At 40.1% G+C, this 13,560-nt stretch overlaps 1 protein-coding gene across 3 annotated transcripts in view; it reads right to left on the reverse strand.

The window, feature by feature from the left end:
* Positions 1-3,036: 3,036 nt before the first annotated feature.
* Positions 3,037-13,560, reverse strand: part of LOC137634540 (pleiotropic regulator 1-like) — a 78,857-nt gene continuing 68,333 nt past the window's right edge. Inside the window, exons 6-8 of one of the 3 annotated variants that reach the window (XR_011042525.1) lie at positions 8,517-8,632; positions 7,725-7,853; positions 3,040-5,074 (exon numbers count right to left, since the gene is read on the reverse strand). Coding sequence is in view for 1 of the 3 variants with exons in the window: in XM_068366992.1 (XP_068223093.1) it covers positions 7,794-7,853; positions 8,517-8,632 (176 nt within the window). In the remaining 2 variants the exon portion in view is untranslated. Of the gene's footprint in view, positions 7,854-8,516; positions 8,633-13,560 lie in introns of all 3 variants that reach the window. The other 2 variants (XR_011042526.1, XM_068366992.1) reach the window with 2 other exon arrangements.

Genomic DNA, 13,560 nt, shown 5'->3' on the forward strand with positions numbered 1-13,560 from the left:
GAGGGATGATCTTCCAAGGCCCCCAACAATTCGTAGGGAGTTCATTTTTAGCCAGTAATGCAGGATCTGGATATAAATTAACTTCTTCCGACTCCGAGAATTTGATGTGGCCATCATCCCTTGATAGTACCACAATCTCGCTGACTCTAGCTCCAGAAGCCATAGCTAGTAAAAATATAAATTTTTGAGTAAAATCCCTCAAAGAAGCAGATAGTTATCTATTGAGGAGACTAGGTGAAAGGCTTTGTCCAAAAAAACACGAGATGGTTTTTTGGGAACATTTGGTTTCAGTTTAGCACAAGCCTTCAGGATCTTATTGAACAGTTCGCTGTTGAGGTCTATAACGAAAGTATGAGCGATAGGTCTGTTTAGGGCTTATTTACATGAGGAAATAGTTGTGGACGCCAGAACCTATTCATGTAGTGTAATAAAGAATGATAAACAAAGTCCAATGTAATCAAAGTGGGCTTATGTATCTTAACAAACTCCACCCACTTCTTCCAAGAGAACAAATATTGTCTTTTTGTAGTAGAGAACTTGTATTCTTCTATAAAATCAATCCTTTCCTTCGAAACTCCGTATTTTCTTTTGGCTGTTAGAATGAGAAAATCATGAGCTGAAGGTTATTTGTTACCCAAGAGGAAGCAAAGACAGTCTCCTGTTGAACATCCTGGGATAGCATTGCTGTCGGCAGAGGAATCCAGAATCAGAACAAGAGGGTACCAATTGCTCTTGGGTCAAATTGGGGCCACTAATGCTGCTGCCCCCTTGAAGGTCCGTAGCTTGTCCAGGTCCTTCATTAGGAGATTGAATGGTGGGAAAGGTAAATGTGAGTCCACTGGTTCCAATCCAGTGACATCGCATCTATCCCCACTACTTCCAGATCTAAATTTGGTGCAACATAATGGGAAAGTTTCTTGTTAATACTTGTTGCAAAGAGATCTATTTGCAGTTCCGGGACTTGCTCTAGAATGAAACAGGATGACTTTTCATCCAGGGGCCATTCTGTTTCCAGAGGCTTGAACTTTCCAAGTTCATCAATCCATCGTATTCTCTTCCTTCCACTGGTTCTTTTGCAATCTCTAGGGACACATTCTATTATTCTTAATGTTCATCTAATACCTATCATTCTCATTAAGTGTCCTCCCTATGTCCAATCCTTTTTCTTACATGTTTATGAATAGCCTCTACTTTAGTTTGCTCTCTTATCCACATTTCTCCTTTTATGTTTATTAGTGTTATTCCATCCTTATTCTTTTCATAGCTCTTTGAGTTGTATCTAGCTTGTTTCTAAGCCTTTAGTGGGGCTCCAAGTTTCCAATGCACAAGTTAATACTTTACTGGTAGGATCATCTGAATAAATACTTTTCTTTTTAGAGAAAGTGGCATTTTACATTTCATAACCTGATTCTGTTTACCAAAGGCTCTTCATCCTATGCCTAGCGTTCTTTTAATTTCAGTCTCGTGTCCCGAGGAAACAATGTCTGTACAGTATATTCATTTACAGTCTCTAGACGTTTGTCCAAAACTCTTATTTGTTGTATCTCTACATTTTTATCAAACATTAACATAGTTTTACTCATTCATTTTCAGTCCTACGTCTCTGCTTCCTCAATTCAAATCTACCATCTTTTGCAATTTGTCCTAAGATTCACCAAACAGAACCATATCAACCATATCAACTCCAAATCTTAAGTTGTTAAGGTATTTCCCATTAATATTAGTTTGTACCTTTCACAATTTAAATTTTTAAAAACTTCTTCTAGGTGTGTTGCGCATAATTCAGGAGATGGGTTCTCCCTATCCAACTCCTTTCTCAATCACAATTGTTTCACTATCATTGTGTAGTTTTAGGATTGTTGTACTTCCTGTATTGATATCTTCAAGTGTTCTAACATAAAATTAATCTATTCCTTGTCTTTGAAGGGCTTTCATTACTGCTGAAGTTTTGACAGTCAAAAGCTTTCTCAGTCTATAAATGTCATACATAGTGGTTTGTCATACACTGCATATTTTTCCATTAGCTGGTTAATTATATGGATATGGTCAGTTGTTGAATACCCACTTCTAAAGCCTGCCTACTCTATTGGTTTATTAAAGGCTGTCTTCCTATTTGGCACAATATGATCTTTGCAAGTAATCTATACACAGAAGAGTAAACTTCCAGGATGTTTAGTTTTTCAGGTCTCCCTTTTTGTGAATTAGTATAATGATAAAGATTTTCCCAACTGTAGGTATAGAGCATTCTTGCTGGCATTTGGTGAAGAGTTCAATGAGTTTTACTACTATGAAATCTCCTCCATCTTTTATCAAATCAATTGTTAGGCAATCTTCTCATCCTGCTTTGCCTATTTTCTTGCATTTTGATGCTTCCTTTACTTTTCCTACTGTATGTTTGATACCTGCTCAGGTGTTGCATTATTTCTATCAGCAAAGTTAATCCGCTGCAATTTTTATCACTCATCTCTAATGCTGATATTTCCATTTTCCATCTAAAGCAAGCATCTGCTAGCATCCTATTTCAAGTCTTCTTTTCATTAATTTGATGCTTCTTCCTTTCATTAGTGTTTCCTAAACTTTATCCGATTGTGTTTACGAATGTCTTGGGTTTTTAGTTTGTTTATTGGTTTTGATAGTTCTGCTAATTCTATTCCATCCCTATTGTATTTTCTTAATCATTTTCAATGTTATTTCATACTAATCAGAGGAAAAATATCTCATTATATTACACATGGGCAGGAAAAAGCAATCGACCTGCACACACAAAAAACTGACAAATCAACTCCAAGACCATTGATCATAAACTGGCATCAAGATAGTGTTTTCATAAGTGACATTGCTCAGCAACTTAGCATCAATAGACCATATATACTGTAGATGGATACGATGAGAAACAAAGAGTTTAATTGCGTGATCAGTCTATCTAACTTAAAACTAATTCAGGTAGTTTTCTTTATTTCATGCTACAGAGCTGAAAATATATACTAGTTTTTAATACGATTAAATGATCTATAAAATACAGTATACAAAGAATAAATAATTCACCATAATACCCGCCACGACATATTTTATTCATAACATTATGGATACAAAATTTTACACAAATCACAGTTGTAATTACTGTATTTCAAAAGCTAATACAGTAGTTTTACAGCACTGTCACAGATCTGTATTTACAAATCTCAGTTGAATGTAGTATTTCTTACAAAACTGATAGCCTTGGAAGATTAATATTAACACCATTTATTTTCAATAAAATATCTACAGTAAAGAGAAAAATAAAGTTGAAAAGTGAGAAAGTGTGGAAATTTCTCAAACGCACCAATAGTTGTGTGAGGTGCATTTCCGAGTTAAAAAAAAAAAAAAAGTTTCCAATGGTAATTTTATAAAAGGCCATAGTCCGAAAGGTTTTGGAGTATTGAAAAAAAATTTAGTGAGGAGACCAAACAAATTAGGAATGATATATTATAATCTGTAGTTTCATTATGATCCTTAAGAAGAAAATAGTGATATTTGTTTTGTACACAAATAGTTCTTCTTAGTATACTTCTTTTATGACATGGCGTAGAATACCACCAAAAGGTAAATATTATAAAATTTATTTCTGTTTGTAACAGGTATGGAATATAAAGAAATTCCAAATGGTAACTTGGTGCTATGAGCATTAAAAAAAATAACAAAATACTGGGTTTTTGTCTGTTCTAAATTATTGCTTCATTTGCAAATTATACTTTCCACCAGTTTCTTGACTGGAATCCCCCAAAATAGGTGAAGTGCATCAAAAATTCAGTTTAAGGAATTTATTATACCAGTATTTTGAACAATAAATTATTATGCTCTATGTTTACTGGTTGTACACATGAATAGCTATGTGACCATGGTTAAAACAATTTACATAGAAATCAGAATGCTAAGATGTTTGGACTATTAATGGCTTTTCTATTATGTAGGACATTCTTAAGAATGAAAATTTCTTGTCTAAGATCATCAATACTTTTTATAGATGACAGGGTAATTGGTAAGTTTATTTTGTTTATCACGTAGGCCAGTGTATTGGTTGGGTACATAAACACACTGCATCATATCACGATATTAATTGATGTAATGTCTACACCAAACTTATATATTGTAATCTGTAAGTTTAAATGAATTACATAGACCTTAAATTAGGTAAGAGTAGCCAAGAAATGGTGTTCCACTTGTTTTTCCAATCTTATTTTATTATTTGAATGGCTATATCTTGAACAGCATTTGTACTTTTACTTGTCGGAAAAAATTCAGTTGCCTGGATATCAGAAAATAATTATTTTCCACTATATTTAGTAACAATAAAGTAACCTTGTTTCAAATAAAGAAAAAATATACCGACTTGAAATAAGAGGTCTAATAACCCTAACTTGACATTTTCCGGCAGGAAAACAGCACATATTGTAGGCTAGGCTCCATCCGGTAAGCACCCTAAACATCTGTGGTGAAAGGAGTAATGCAGGTACGGATAGGCATTAAGGACAAACATACTATTGGACATCCAAATCCAAAAGAAAAATAATTAATTTTAGCCATGAAAGGGTATCACAGGAGCTCGAGATGCACAAGATATGTGATATTTCAAATCTATTTGAAGGCAACACAAGTTACAAAAGGCAATAAACCAAATTTACTCCTGCATCTTGAAGGGGAAAAAATTCCAAAAATCTTTCCTAATCTTTCACTAAGTAATGGTAAAAAGATAGCACAGAGGTTACTCCCATATATTTAAGACCTGACAAAGATGCATGGTGTTCATGTGTCTTAAAAACTATTGCAGTAAATCACTATTTAGTTATCACACACATAGCCCAAGTAATCCGGAAATATAATTCTTCTGGTCTTAGGAAAATAATTATATCAGTAATATTTCAATCACTAGCCTGCAAGTACTGTACAAACTTCTGAGTATGCATAACAACAAGAAGAAAACTGTGATAAAGCCCAGTTGAGTGCTATATACAATGTACAAAATCTTCAGGGAGCTATAATCATAGTGTCAAGATACAGACACTTCTTGGAGTTGGATTGGCAGGAACCGGTCCACCTGAATCAGAGGAACATTTGACACTCAATTTGATGATAATGAGATGTGTAGGAAAATCTAATCAGTTCAAAGGAATTTAAGATGGATTACATACATTGACGTCTTTAATAGTGGTAATACTTTAAAAACATAGGGCCATTATAAAAATTTGCATCTCCAAACTTATAGGCTACTCAATCCATGAAAATCATAAATTTTTCTAGGTAATTTGTATCTTTCCTAATTATACAAGCCAGAGTCCTTTTATAAAAGTGTGATTTGCATGTATCAGGAACTCAGCTGTTAAAATCTGTAACAAAGTGTCGGTAGTAACTGGTGGGTGGCGGGGAAGCCTGCACACTGAGTAGCCACTTTAACCTTCACCTAGGACTCACAGTGTGGTTGAGGAGGGAAGTGTAGCTTAAAGACCCCAGGTTTGTATAGTTAGGAAAAATACAAATTACTTTTAAAATTTGGGATTTTTTCCTGGACGCATACAAACTCTCATCCTTTAAAAGGAGGAAGCTTCTATAATCAAGCTGCCTGGTCTAAAATTCTGGGATGTCAGAACATTCAAATCTATAGAGGTGAGGGTGTGCTGACTCCTACACTCTTACCCACCTCCTAACATCCTGAGAAACGTTTCTCAAGCTACAGGCTAAGTTTCTGTCGACAAACAAGCATTCACGGAGAAACCTATATCCTAAAGAGAATATATCTTGAACTGCATGGTCAATTTAAAGAAATGAGTTATATTCATTGTTTCCATCCTCCACCTCATAAAGAGGATGGGGGAGAAACTGTACCTCTACCTTTACACGAATGGAAAATTTCAACGATACGGTAGTTACCTGCATCACCATAATTCTCCAGTCCAACGAATAAAGGCAAAACTGCTGCACCCCATAGGAGGGAAAAGAATAGAAAAAAACAGCTAGACATCCTTAATTCTTACCTCTCATCCTAGATTTAATTCGTGACCACTATCTTCCACGCAATGTTTCTTCTATTAAGGAGCTAGGTCCAATATACAGTCCTCTGAACAACTACCACTGGTCCCAGCAACAATGTGTCCAGGGAGTTTAGGGTATACTCCTGCATATGATGGGCCATGAAGGCTGGCTAGCATCAAAATTCTGGCCTTCATAAATTGTGCCACTGATTTGTTCCACTGATTTTTTCTTCCTGGAGGCTAGCATTGACCCAATCCCCTTGAGTTTGTGAGCGAGCTTGAGCAGGTTCCTTTAGATCCTTAACCAAGAGAGGATAAGCTTGCCTGGTGGTTTCTCGAAGCTAGAAGGATAGGCATTTTTCAAGATCTTCTTGAATGTGCCTGCACTCGGGAGAAGATTTTGGGCCTGCAGTTTGAAAAGCTGAGTCCGCCTTAGGTAGTGGCGTAGCATCCTCCCAGAACAAATATCATCGGGATCATTGGTTGCATGCTTTTAACCTCAGATCATAAACAAACGGGTTCTGAGACTTCATAACGAACTCAGGAATAAAAGAGAATTAAATCTTCTTCCAACACTCAGTATCACTGATGACATCAGAAATTCCATGAAGCTCGTCTATTTGTTTCACTGAGGTCAGGGTAAGGAGGAAGACCATCTTGATTGTACTAGCTTTTTCTTACACATGCCTCAAAAGTTTGTATGGGGCCCTATTGAGGGACCCAAGAACTCGAGTGACATCCGATGCCGGAAAACAAGACCGCTAAAAGATCCTCATGAGCATAGACAGCTGCCACAAAGATTAAAGATCTAAGCCCTTCAGTCTAAAGCCTTGGTTCAAGGCTGAGAAATTGCCTTTTAAGGCTAAGACTGAAAGAAACTTCTCCAGGTGACGGTAGACGCGAAAATCCACTTTCGGTTGCAGAGAGGCTCCAACTACGGAAGTATGTCTTCTACAACCCCAATCACTTTGCTTGGTTGGCATCTGCTGAGGACCTACAGATATCCAAACATTTATGCATTGCCTTTCAAAAAGCCTTTTGCTTGGAGATGCTGGATAGTCTCTAAATGTTTGAGGTTTAAAGGCCATTCACGAATGGCAGTGGTAAGGGGCAGTGACAATGCCCTAGCTAGCAGAACATTTCTCTACAGACTGACCATATATCCAAAGGATCAGCACCTAAGACCACTCTCCACCCAAGCTAGGATCAGGGAAGGCCAGGCAATTGGCTAGTTTGTGAGATATCAAATTTTTATTTAGTTATACAGCTGATAGTTTTAAAGATTTTCCACTAGGCAGTTTTCTCCATGGCAATTTTCCCATTGGAAATAACCCCAATGGTAATTTTACCACCAGGAATTATTCAGTCTTGTTGACAACTGAGTTTCAATCGTGTTTATACTACCACCAATTTAACACCAAAATATCTAATCTGAGAAGTCAAAATTGAAGAAGGATAAATTTGAAGCAATAAAATGTTCGGATGGGACAAGATTAAAAGGAAATGATGCCAAAAAAAGTGTAAAAAGCAGTACAGCAAGGGGGCCACATAAAAATGCAAAGAACCCTCAGTATTGTCGGTATTGCACTAAGAGTAAAATAGGTGGTCTGTAAATTGCATGAATACAGTAATTTCCTAATACAACAGTTTGGTAAGAGGATTACTGTAAATAACAAATAAACTCTTTTTAGTTTATTAAAAAGGTGAAACATAACTTACTCTAATAAAAAATAAAGCCATTTTAATTCTTCTACAAACTAATGCTTTAACACCAGGTCCTTCAGGCTTCTAATATTTTCTTCTCTTTAAGATCTCAGGCCTCCAATTAACAGGATGGGTTTCCTCAGTCTGGAAAAGATAAAAAAAAGAATTCTATTATTATTTTCATTAGAATTGCATTAATGTACTACATCATGATTTTATTCCTACTTAAATATAAATATCAAAAGCTGTATGCATATCAGTTTAATCAATTTCAAACTTGTATCACGGAAGCCATTGTAAGCACAACAATAATTCAGAAGGGTGAGGCTCTATCACATGGGGAAGGACCTTGTTTCCAAATCCTTAACTTCCTATTACTGTGATTCAGAAATAATGCCCAATTACATGGTAAGAAAGACAGAGACTAGCATCTTAAAGTAGGTCTATATGGCCCAAAACATTTACAGTAATTACACTGTATTTCATCATGACTATTTGCATGACCAAAAAGCATAAATACCCTCTTCCACATAATCATATAAAAAAAAAACTCATACGTAATAAACAGAACTAGAGTACAGAAATATATAAAAATATCTATAATATACTGAACCCATTATAATGATAAATACAGGTAAGGTCATTTATAATTCTGATGGTTCTTTGCCTTTTATTAAGCTATTAAGCCATTTATAGTACAGTTCCAATTTCAATGTCAATCACAGAAGGGATATCTTCCATATGTTACAAATACTGTACATAATTTGGTAGGTTTAATAAAAAACAATAAAAACAAAACAAACTTACAGCTGTGTCATCTTCCTTGTATATCTTTATGGTCTTATCGGCATCACATGTTATAAGACGTGATCCACTTTGATCGAATGTCATTGCAAAAACTCCAGCCTCGCTATCCATTGAACCTGAAAGAAAGGCATATTATAAGCACTAGAATACAAAAATAGAAAATAGAAACAGAAAACTTGGAAATCTTTAAAAAAAGATATTTATTAACATAGAACTCAATGTACCTTCCCTCTTCTAAAACAAAACACAGAAATATTCTTTGCAGTCAAGGAGTTTCCAGCTTATGCAGAGCTATCAATTCATCCATCATATATATGAAGTACAGACTTGGTATAAATTAGATTTGACAAAAATGAGGGCTACATGATAGGCTTTAAAGTAATCATAAAATTTATTGAACTCTTACAAAAAAATCTATCATATTATTCTGAAAATTTGGGAGAAAATATTTCACATTCAATATAATTACTCATTCATAAGTTGCCTTTATCCAGAATGACACGCTGCCAGTTGCAGCTTAAAAGGTAAAAACAAATACACCTGTTTTGTCTGGCTTCCCGCCTCTTCCATGGCCATTCAAGCTCTTGACCACCTCCCTCATTACACGAGGTAAAAAAAATTGGCGAGGGAGATGACAACCCCTTTAAAAGAACACATTTGGGCTTCTCTATTCGAGATCCAAATAGCTGTTGATTTCCAGGTTTCTTTAGAGAAATTCCTAATACCTCAGCTCTAAGAGCAGGTGTGGTCATGCTTTCATGTTTAGGCTCAACTTGCATGTGATGCCCCCAGAAGACAAGGCCTATCATGGTGTGGTAGAGAAGGAAGGCAAATCAGGTTTCACTCTATGAGCTGATACCCAGCTGAGCTCCACTGTTGGCAACCAGCCAACAAAGCTTAGGGTACAGTTGGACAACCCTAGAAGGAGGAGATTTGGGTCTCCATCCTCCAAGCTAAGAACACAGATCTACCAGTTTTATTGCAATGACATATAGATTGACTCGAAAGTGTGGTAAGTTTTATTAGACCATAAGCAGCAGTTCCCTCTCAAGGAAGCTTTCAGTGTCCAGAGATGCTCCTGTCTCCTACCCAAAGCCAATCGGGGTCATATCATAGGGAATCAGTTGATCTTCTGAACTGGCTGGAATTGGCTTTCATTGCCATGAGCTTGCTCCTGGCACATAAGACTTACTTTGCAGAATACATCTCCAAAGTAAAGACGATTGCTTGCTCTTTAGACCAGCATTTCACAAAATGGGGGAAAATTTGAAGCTACCGGGGAAGAAATAACTACACTGCTCTCTATGGCTATGTCTAATTGTTACTAACTGCTCTCTATCTTTAAAATAAATGAGTAAATAGTCAGAGTTTTGATTACTCTTTCCCTCATACACATGAAGGGGGAAATCTGGATGTCTGAACTGGGTGCATGGAGTGATGACAGAAAAAGTTTGGGAGCCACTGCTTTAGACAATAAGTATCTTTTTAATATACAATAAGCCTCTACTTCTAGGCAAAATCAAAAATTTTAAGTAATTTTTATTTTTCCTAACATACTTACCGAGAACTACTTTCTTAGGAGTTACCTGTAATCTCCTCTCTACCAACCAGAGTTTTGTGTAGGGTACCCTCTATCCCGTTTTCTATGGAGGCCTACCCCGGCATTAAAGAATGTGCCCCGAGGGTAGGCTTATCGCTAGGTCGATGTCCGCCCGGGTCAACATCTCCAGTAAGTTCTATTGAAGTAGCACAATACTTGCAAGGGAAGAGAGACACTCGGGGAAGGAAGGGAGGGCCATTACCCGAAAGTAGTTCTCGGTAAGTATGTTAGGAAAAATAAAAATTACTTAAAATTTTTGATTTGTTCCAACACGAATACTTACCTCGAACTACTTTCTTAGGAGACTTACACTTTAGGAGGCGGGAGTGCTATTCTGACCTACAGACCCGGTAAGCGGAGGCCAAGAGGCCCAGGAATACTGTAATGGTACATACTAGAAAACGGACGAGAGGGTAACTACACAAAGAGCTCACGTTAGTGTCTAAGTACTCACCCTTTGAAAAACTTCTTCTGATGTTGCATCCAGTAGCGTAGTCGTGAAGAACGTGTTATCCAATGGTACAAGTTGGTAATCCCCGATGAGGCTAGGGAGCAACTGGGTAGGATGGAAGGAAACGCACCTGTGTCTCCCGGTTGCTATCCGTGATTGAGCCTGGGGTTTTTACCGTTAAACCACTTGGAGGGCGGAGATGACTGTTCCAATGGAGAACCCGTCTAAGGACTTCCTCGAGTAGTCCTTGAGGTAATGGGCAGTAAAGGTCGAATGGTTCGACCAAGTACCTGCCCGAAGGATCTGACCCACTGCCATGTTTTTCTCAAAGGCTAAGGACGTGCTCAGGCTCCTGATGTCATGAGGTCTGGGGGCGCCTGGCACGGCCAGGCCTTCCTCCTTGTAGGCTCTGGCAATAACTTGTCTCAACCAGAAGGAAATGGTGTTCTTGGACACTTGCTTCTTAGTAACACCCGTGGATACGAAGAGGCTCTTGATGCCTGGGTGGAGATGAGCCGTTCTTTCGAGGTATTTTCTAATGGTTCGGACAGGGCATAATTTCAAATCCTCCGAATTACCCGTCCTAGGGATGGCTGGTATGGAGAAACCTTCAAACTTCGGGTCCCAGACTGCCGGGTTCTGGGTCTTCGCCACAAAAGAAGGAACAAACTTGAAGGATACTTCTTTCCACCCCTTCGAATGAGAAACGTCATATGACAGCCCATGGATCTCACCCACTCTCTTAGCGGACGCCAAGGCCAGCAAGAAGACGGCCTTGAGAGTGAGATCTCTGTCCACGATATCTTTCAAAGGTTCAAAGGGGGGGGGGCCACACAACATCTTCAGGACCTTAGCTAAGTCCCACTGGGGCACCCTACTCGCTTGTGGGGGGCAGGACTGCTCGAAGCTCTTGACAAGCATTGCTATGTGCCTAGAGGCCCCCCAGGTCGATGCCCTTCAGGAGGAAGACTTGGCCTAAGGCGGCCCGAACCCCTTTTATGGCTGGGATTGACATTCCCATTTTGTCTCTGAGAAACACCAGAAAATCCGCTATGTCCGGGACAGAGGCATTAAGGGGCTTAATGTGCCTCTCAGAGCACCACTTCGTGAAGGAGGCCCACTTAGCCTGGTAGACCGCAGCTGAAGACTTTCTCAGGTATAGCGACATTCTCTTAGCAGTGGATGAAGAATATCCTTCTTTCTTCAGGAGTCGCTCGATAGTCTCCAGGCGTGAAGACGTAGGGACTGTGGGTTGTCGTGGAGCCTGAGAAAATGAGGTTGATGCAGAAGGTCTGACCTGTCGGGTAGAGGCCATGGGGGTTGACTCGCCAGGTCTTTTAGGTCCGTGAACCACTCTCTCCGGCCACCAGGGCGCTACCAAAGTCATCTTTAAGTTTCGGGCTGTCCTTACTCTGTTGAGCACCTGCCTTATCAACGTGAAAGGGGGAAAAGCGTACACGTCTAGATTGTCCCACTTGTGCTGAAAGGCGTCTTCCAAGGTTGCCTTCGGGTCTGGTACAGGAGAACAATATACGGGGAGTTGAGCGTTGAGTTTGGTTGCAAAGAGGTCCATCCTCCTTGCTTCTTTATGTATGCTACTACCGTGGCGTTGTCGCACATCAACGCCACGGTGTTTCCCCTTAGAAGATCTGCGAAGTGCAGGCAAGCCTTCTGGACTGCCTTCAACTCCAGGACATTGATGTGGAGTTCCTTTTCTCCGTCCAACCATGTCCCTCGCGCTGTTTCGTCGAGGAGATGAGCTCCCCATCCTTGGTTGGAGGCGTCTGTGAACAGAAGCAACTCGGGGGGGTCGCTCGCGAAGGGCATCCCCTTGAGCGAGTTCGACCGGCAATGCCACCATTCCAGGGAGGGCCTCGTGTTTGGTAGAACTGGGATTAGGACTTGTTGCGAGTCCAGTTGGCACCAGAGGTTCTTCAGGTTCCATTGCACGGCTCGGAGCCTTACCCTCCCCTGGGGAACTAGTTTCTCCAACGACACCAGGTGCCCTATCAGTCTTTGCCAGTCTTTTGCTCTCCTGGGATGCCCCGATAGGAACGGCCGAATGATTTCCATGAGGTTGTTTATTCTGTCTCCCGAAGAGAAGGCTTTTCTCAGAATGGTATCTAATGTCATTCCCAAGTAGGTCATTCTGGTGGATGGGGATAGGTTTGATTTTTTTTGGGGGGGTTGATCACGATGCCCAGATCCTTGCAAAACTGGAGGAGTTTCATCCCTTGTTCCTCCAAGAGGTCCTTCGAGGAGGAAAGAAGCAACCAGTCGTCCAGGTATCGGATGAGGCGAATGCCTCGTTCGTGAGCCCACACTGAGACAGTCGTGAAGACTCTCGTGAACACCTGGGGCGCTGTTGACAATCCGAAGCAAAGGGTCTTGAATTGCAGGATCTGGGAACCCCATTTCACCCGGAGAAACTTTCGACTCGAGGGGTGGACCGGAATTTGGAAGTAGGCGTCCTTGAGGTCTATGGTCATCATGTAATCTTTTTCCTTCAATGACAGTAGGACTGACTTCGGAGTGTCCATTTTGAAGTCTGTCTTCTTGATGAACTTGTTGAGAGCCGACAGATCTATAACCGGCCTCCCCACACCCCCCCCCCCCGTCGCTTTTTCTACCAGGAATAGGCGACTGTAGAAACCCGGGCCTGGGAGAAGAATTTCTTCCATGGCGCCCTTCTCCAACATGGAGGACACTTCCTCTTGAAGGGCGGTCTTCTTCAACGGGTCTTTGGGAGCCAGCCATTCCGCCCGGCTGGCCGGGATTAGAGGGGGTGGTTCTGCTAAGAACGGTAGTCTGTAGCCCTCCTTCAGTACGGACACTGTCCAAGGCTCCGCTCCGTGAGCCTTCCATGCTTGCCAATGTAGTCTGAGGCATCCCCTAACCCGAGGCTTGGGCGGGGATAGGGGGCCTCTCACTCTATCTCCTTCTGGAGGAGCGGCCTGAACGGCCTCTCCTAGAGGCAGAATAACCTGTTCTAA

Source organism: Palaemon carinicauda, chromosome 44 (assembly GCF_036898095.1).
Source record: "Palaemon carinicauda isolate YSFRI2023 chromosome 44, ASM3689809v2, whole genome shotgun sequence".
Lineage (NCBI taxonomy): Eukaryota > Metazoa > Arthropoda > Malacostraca > Decapoda > Palaemonidae > Palaemon > Palaemon carinicauda.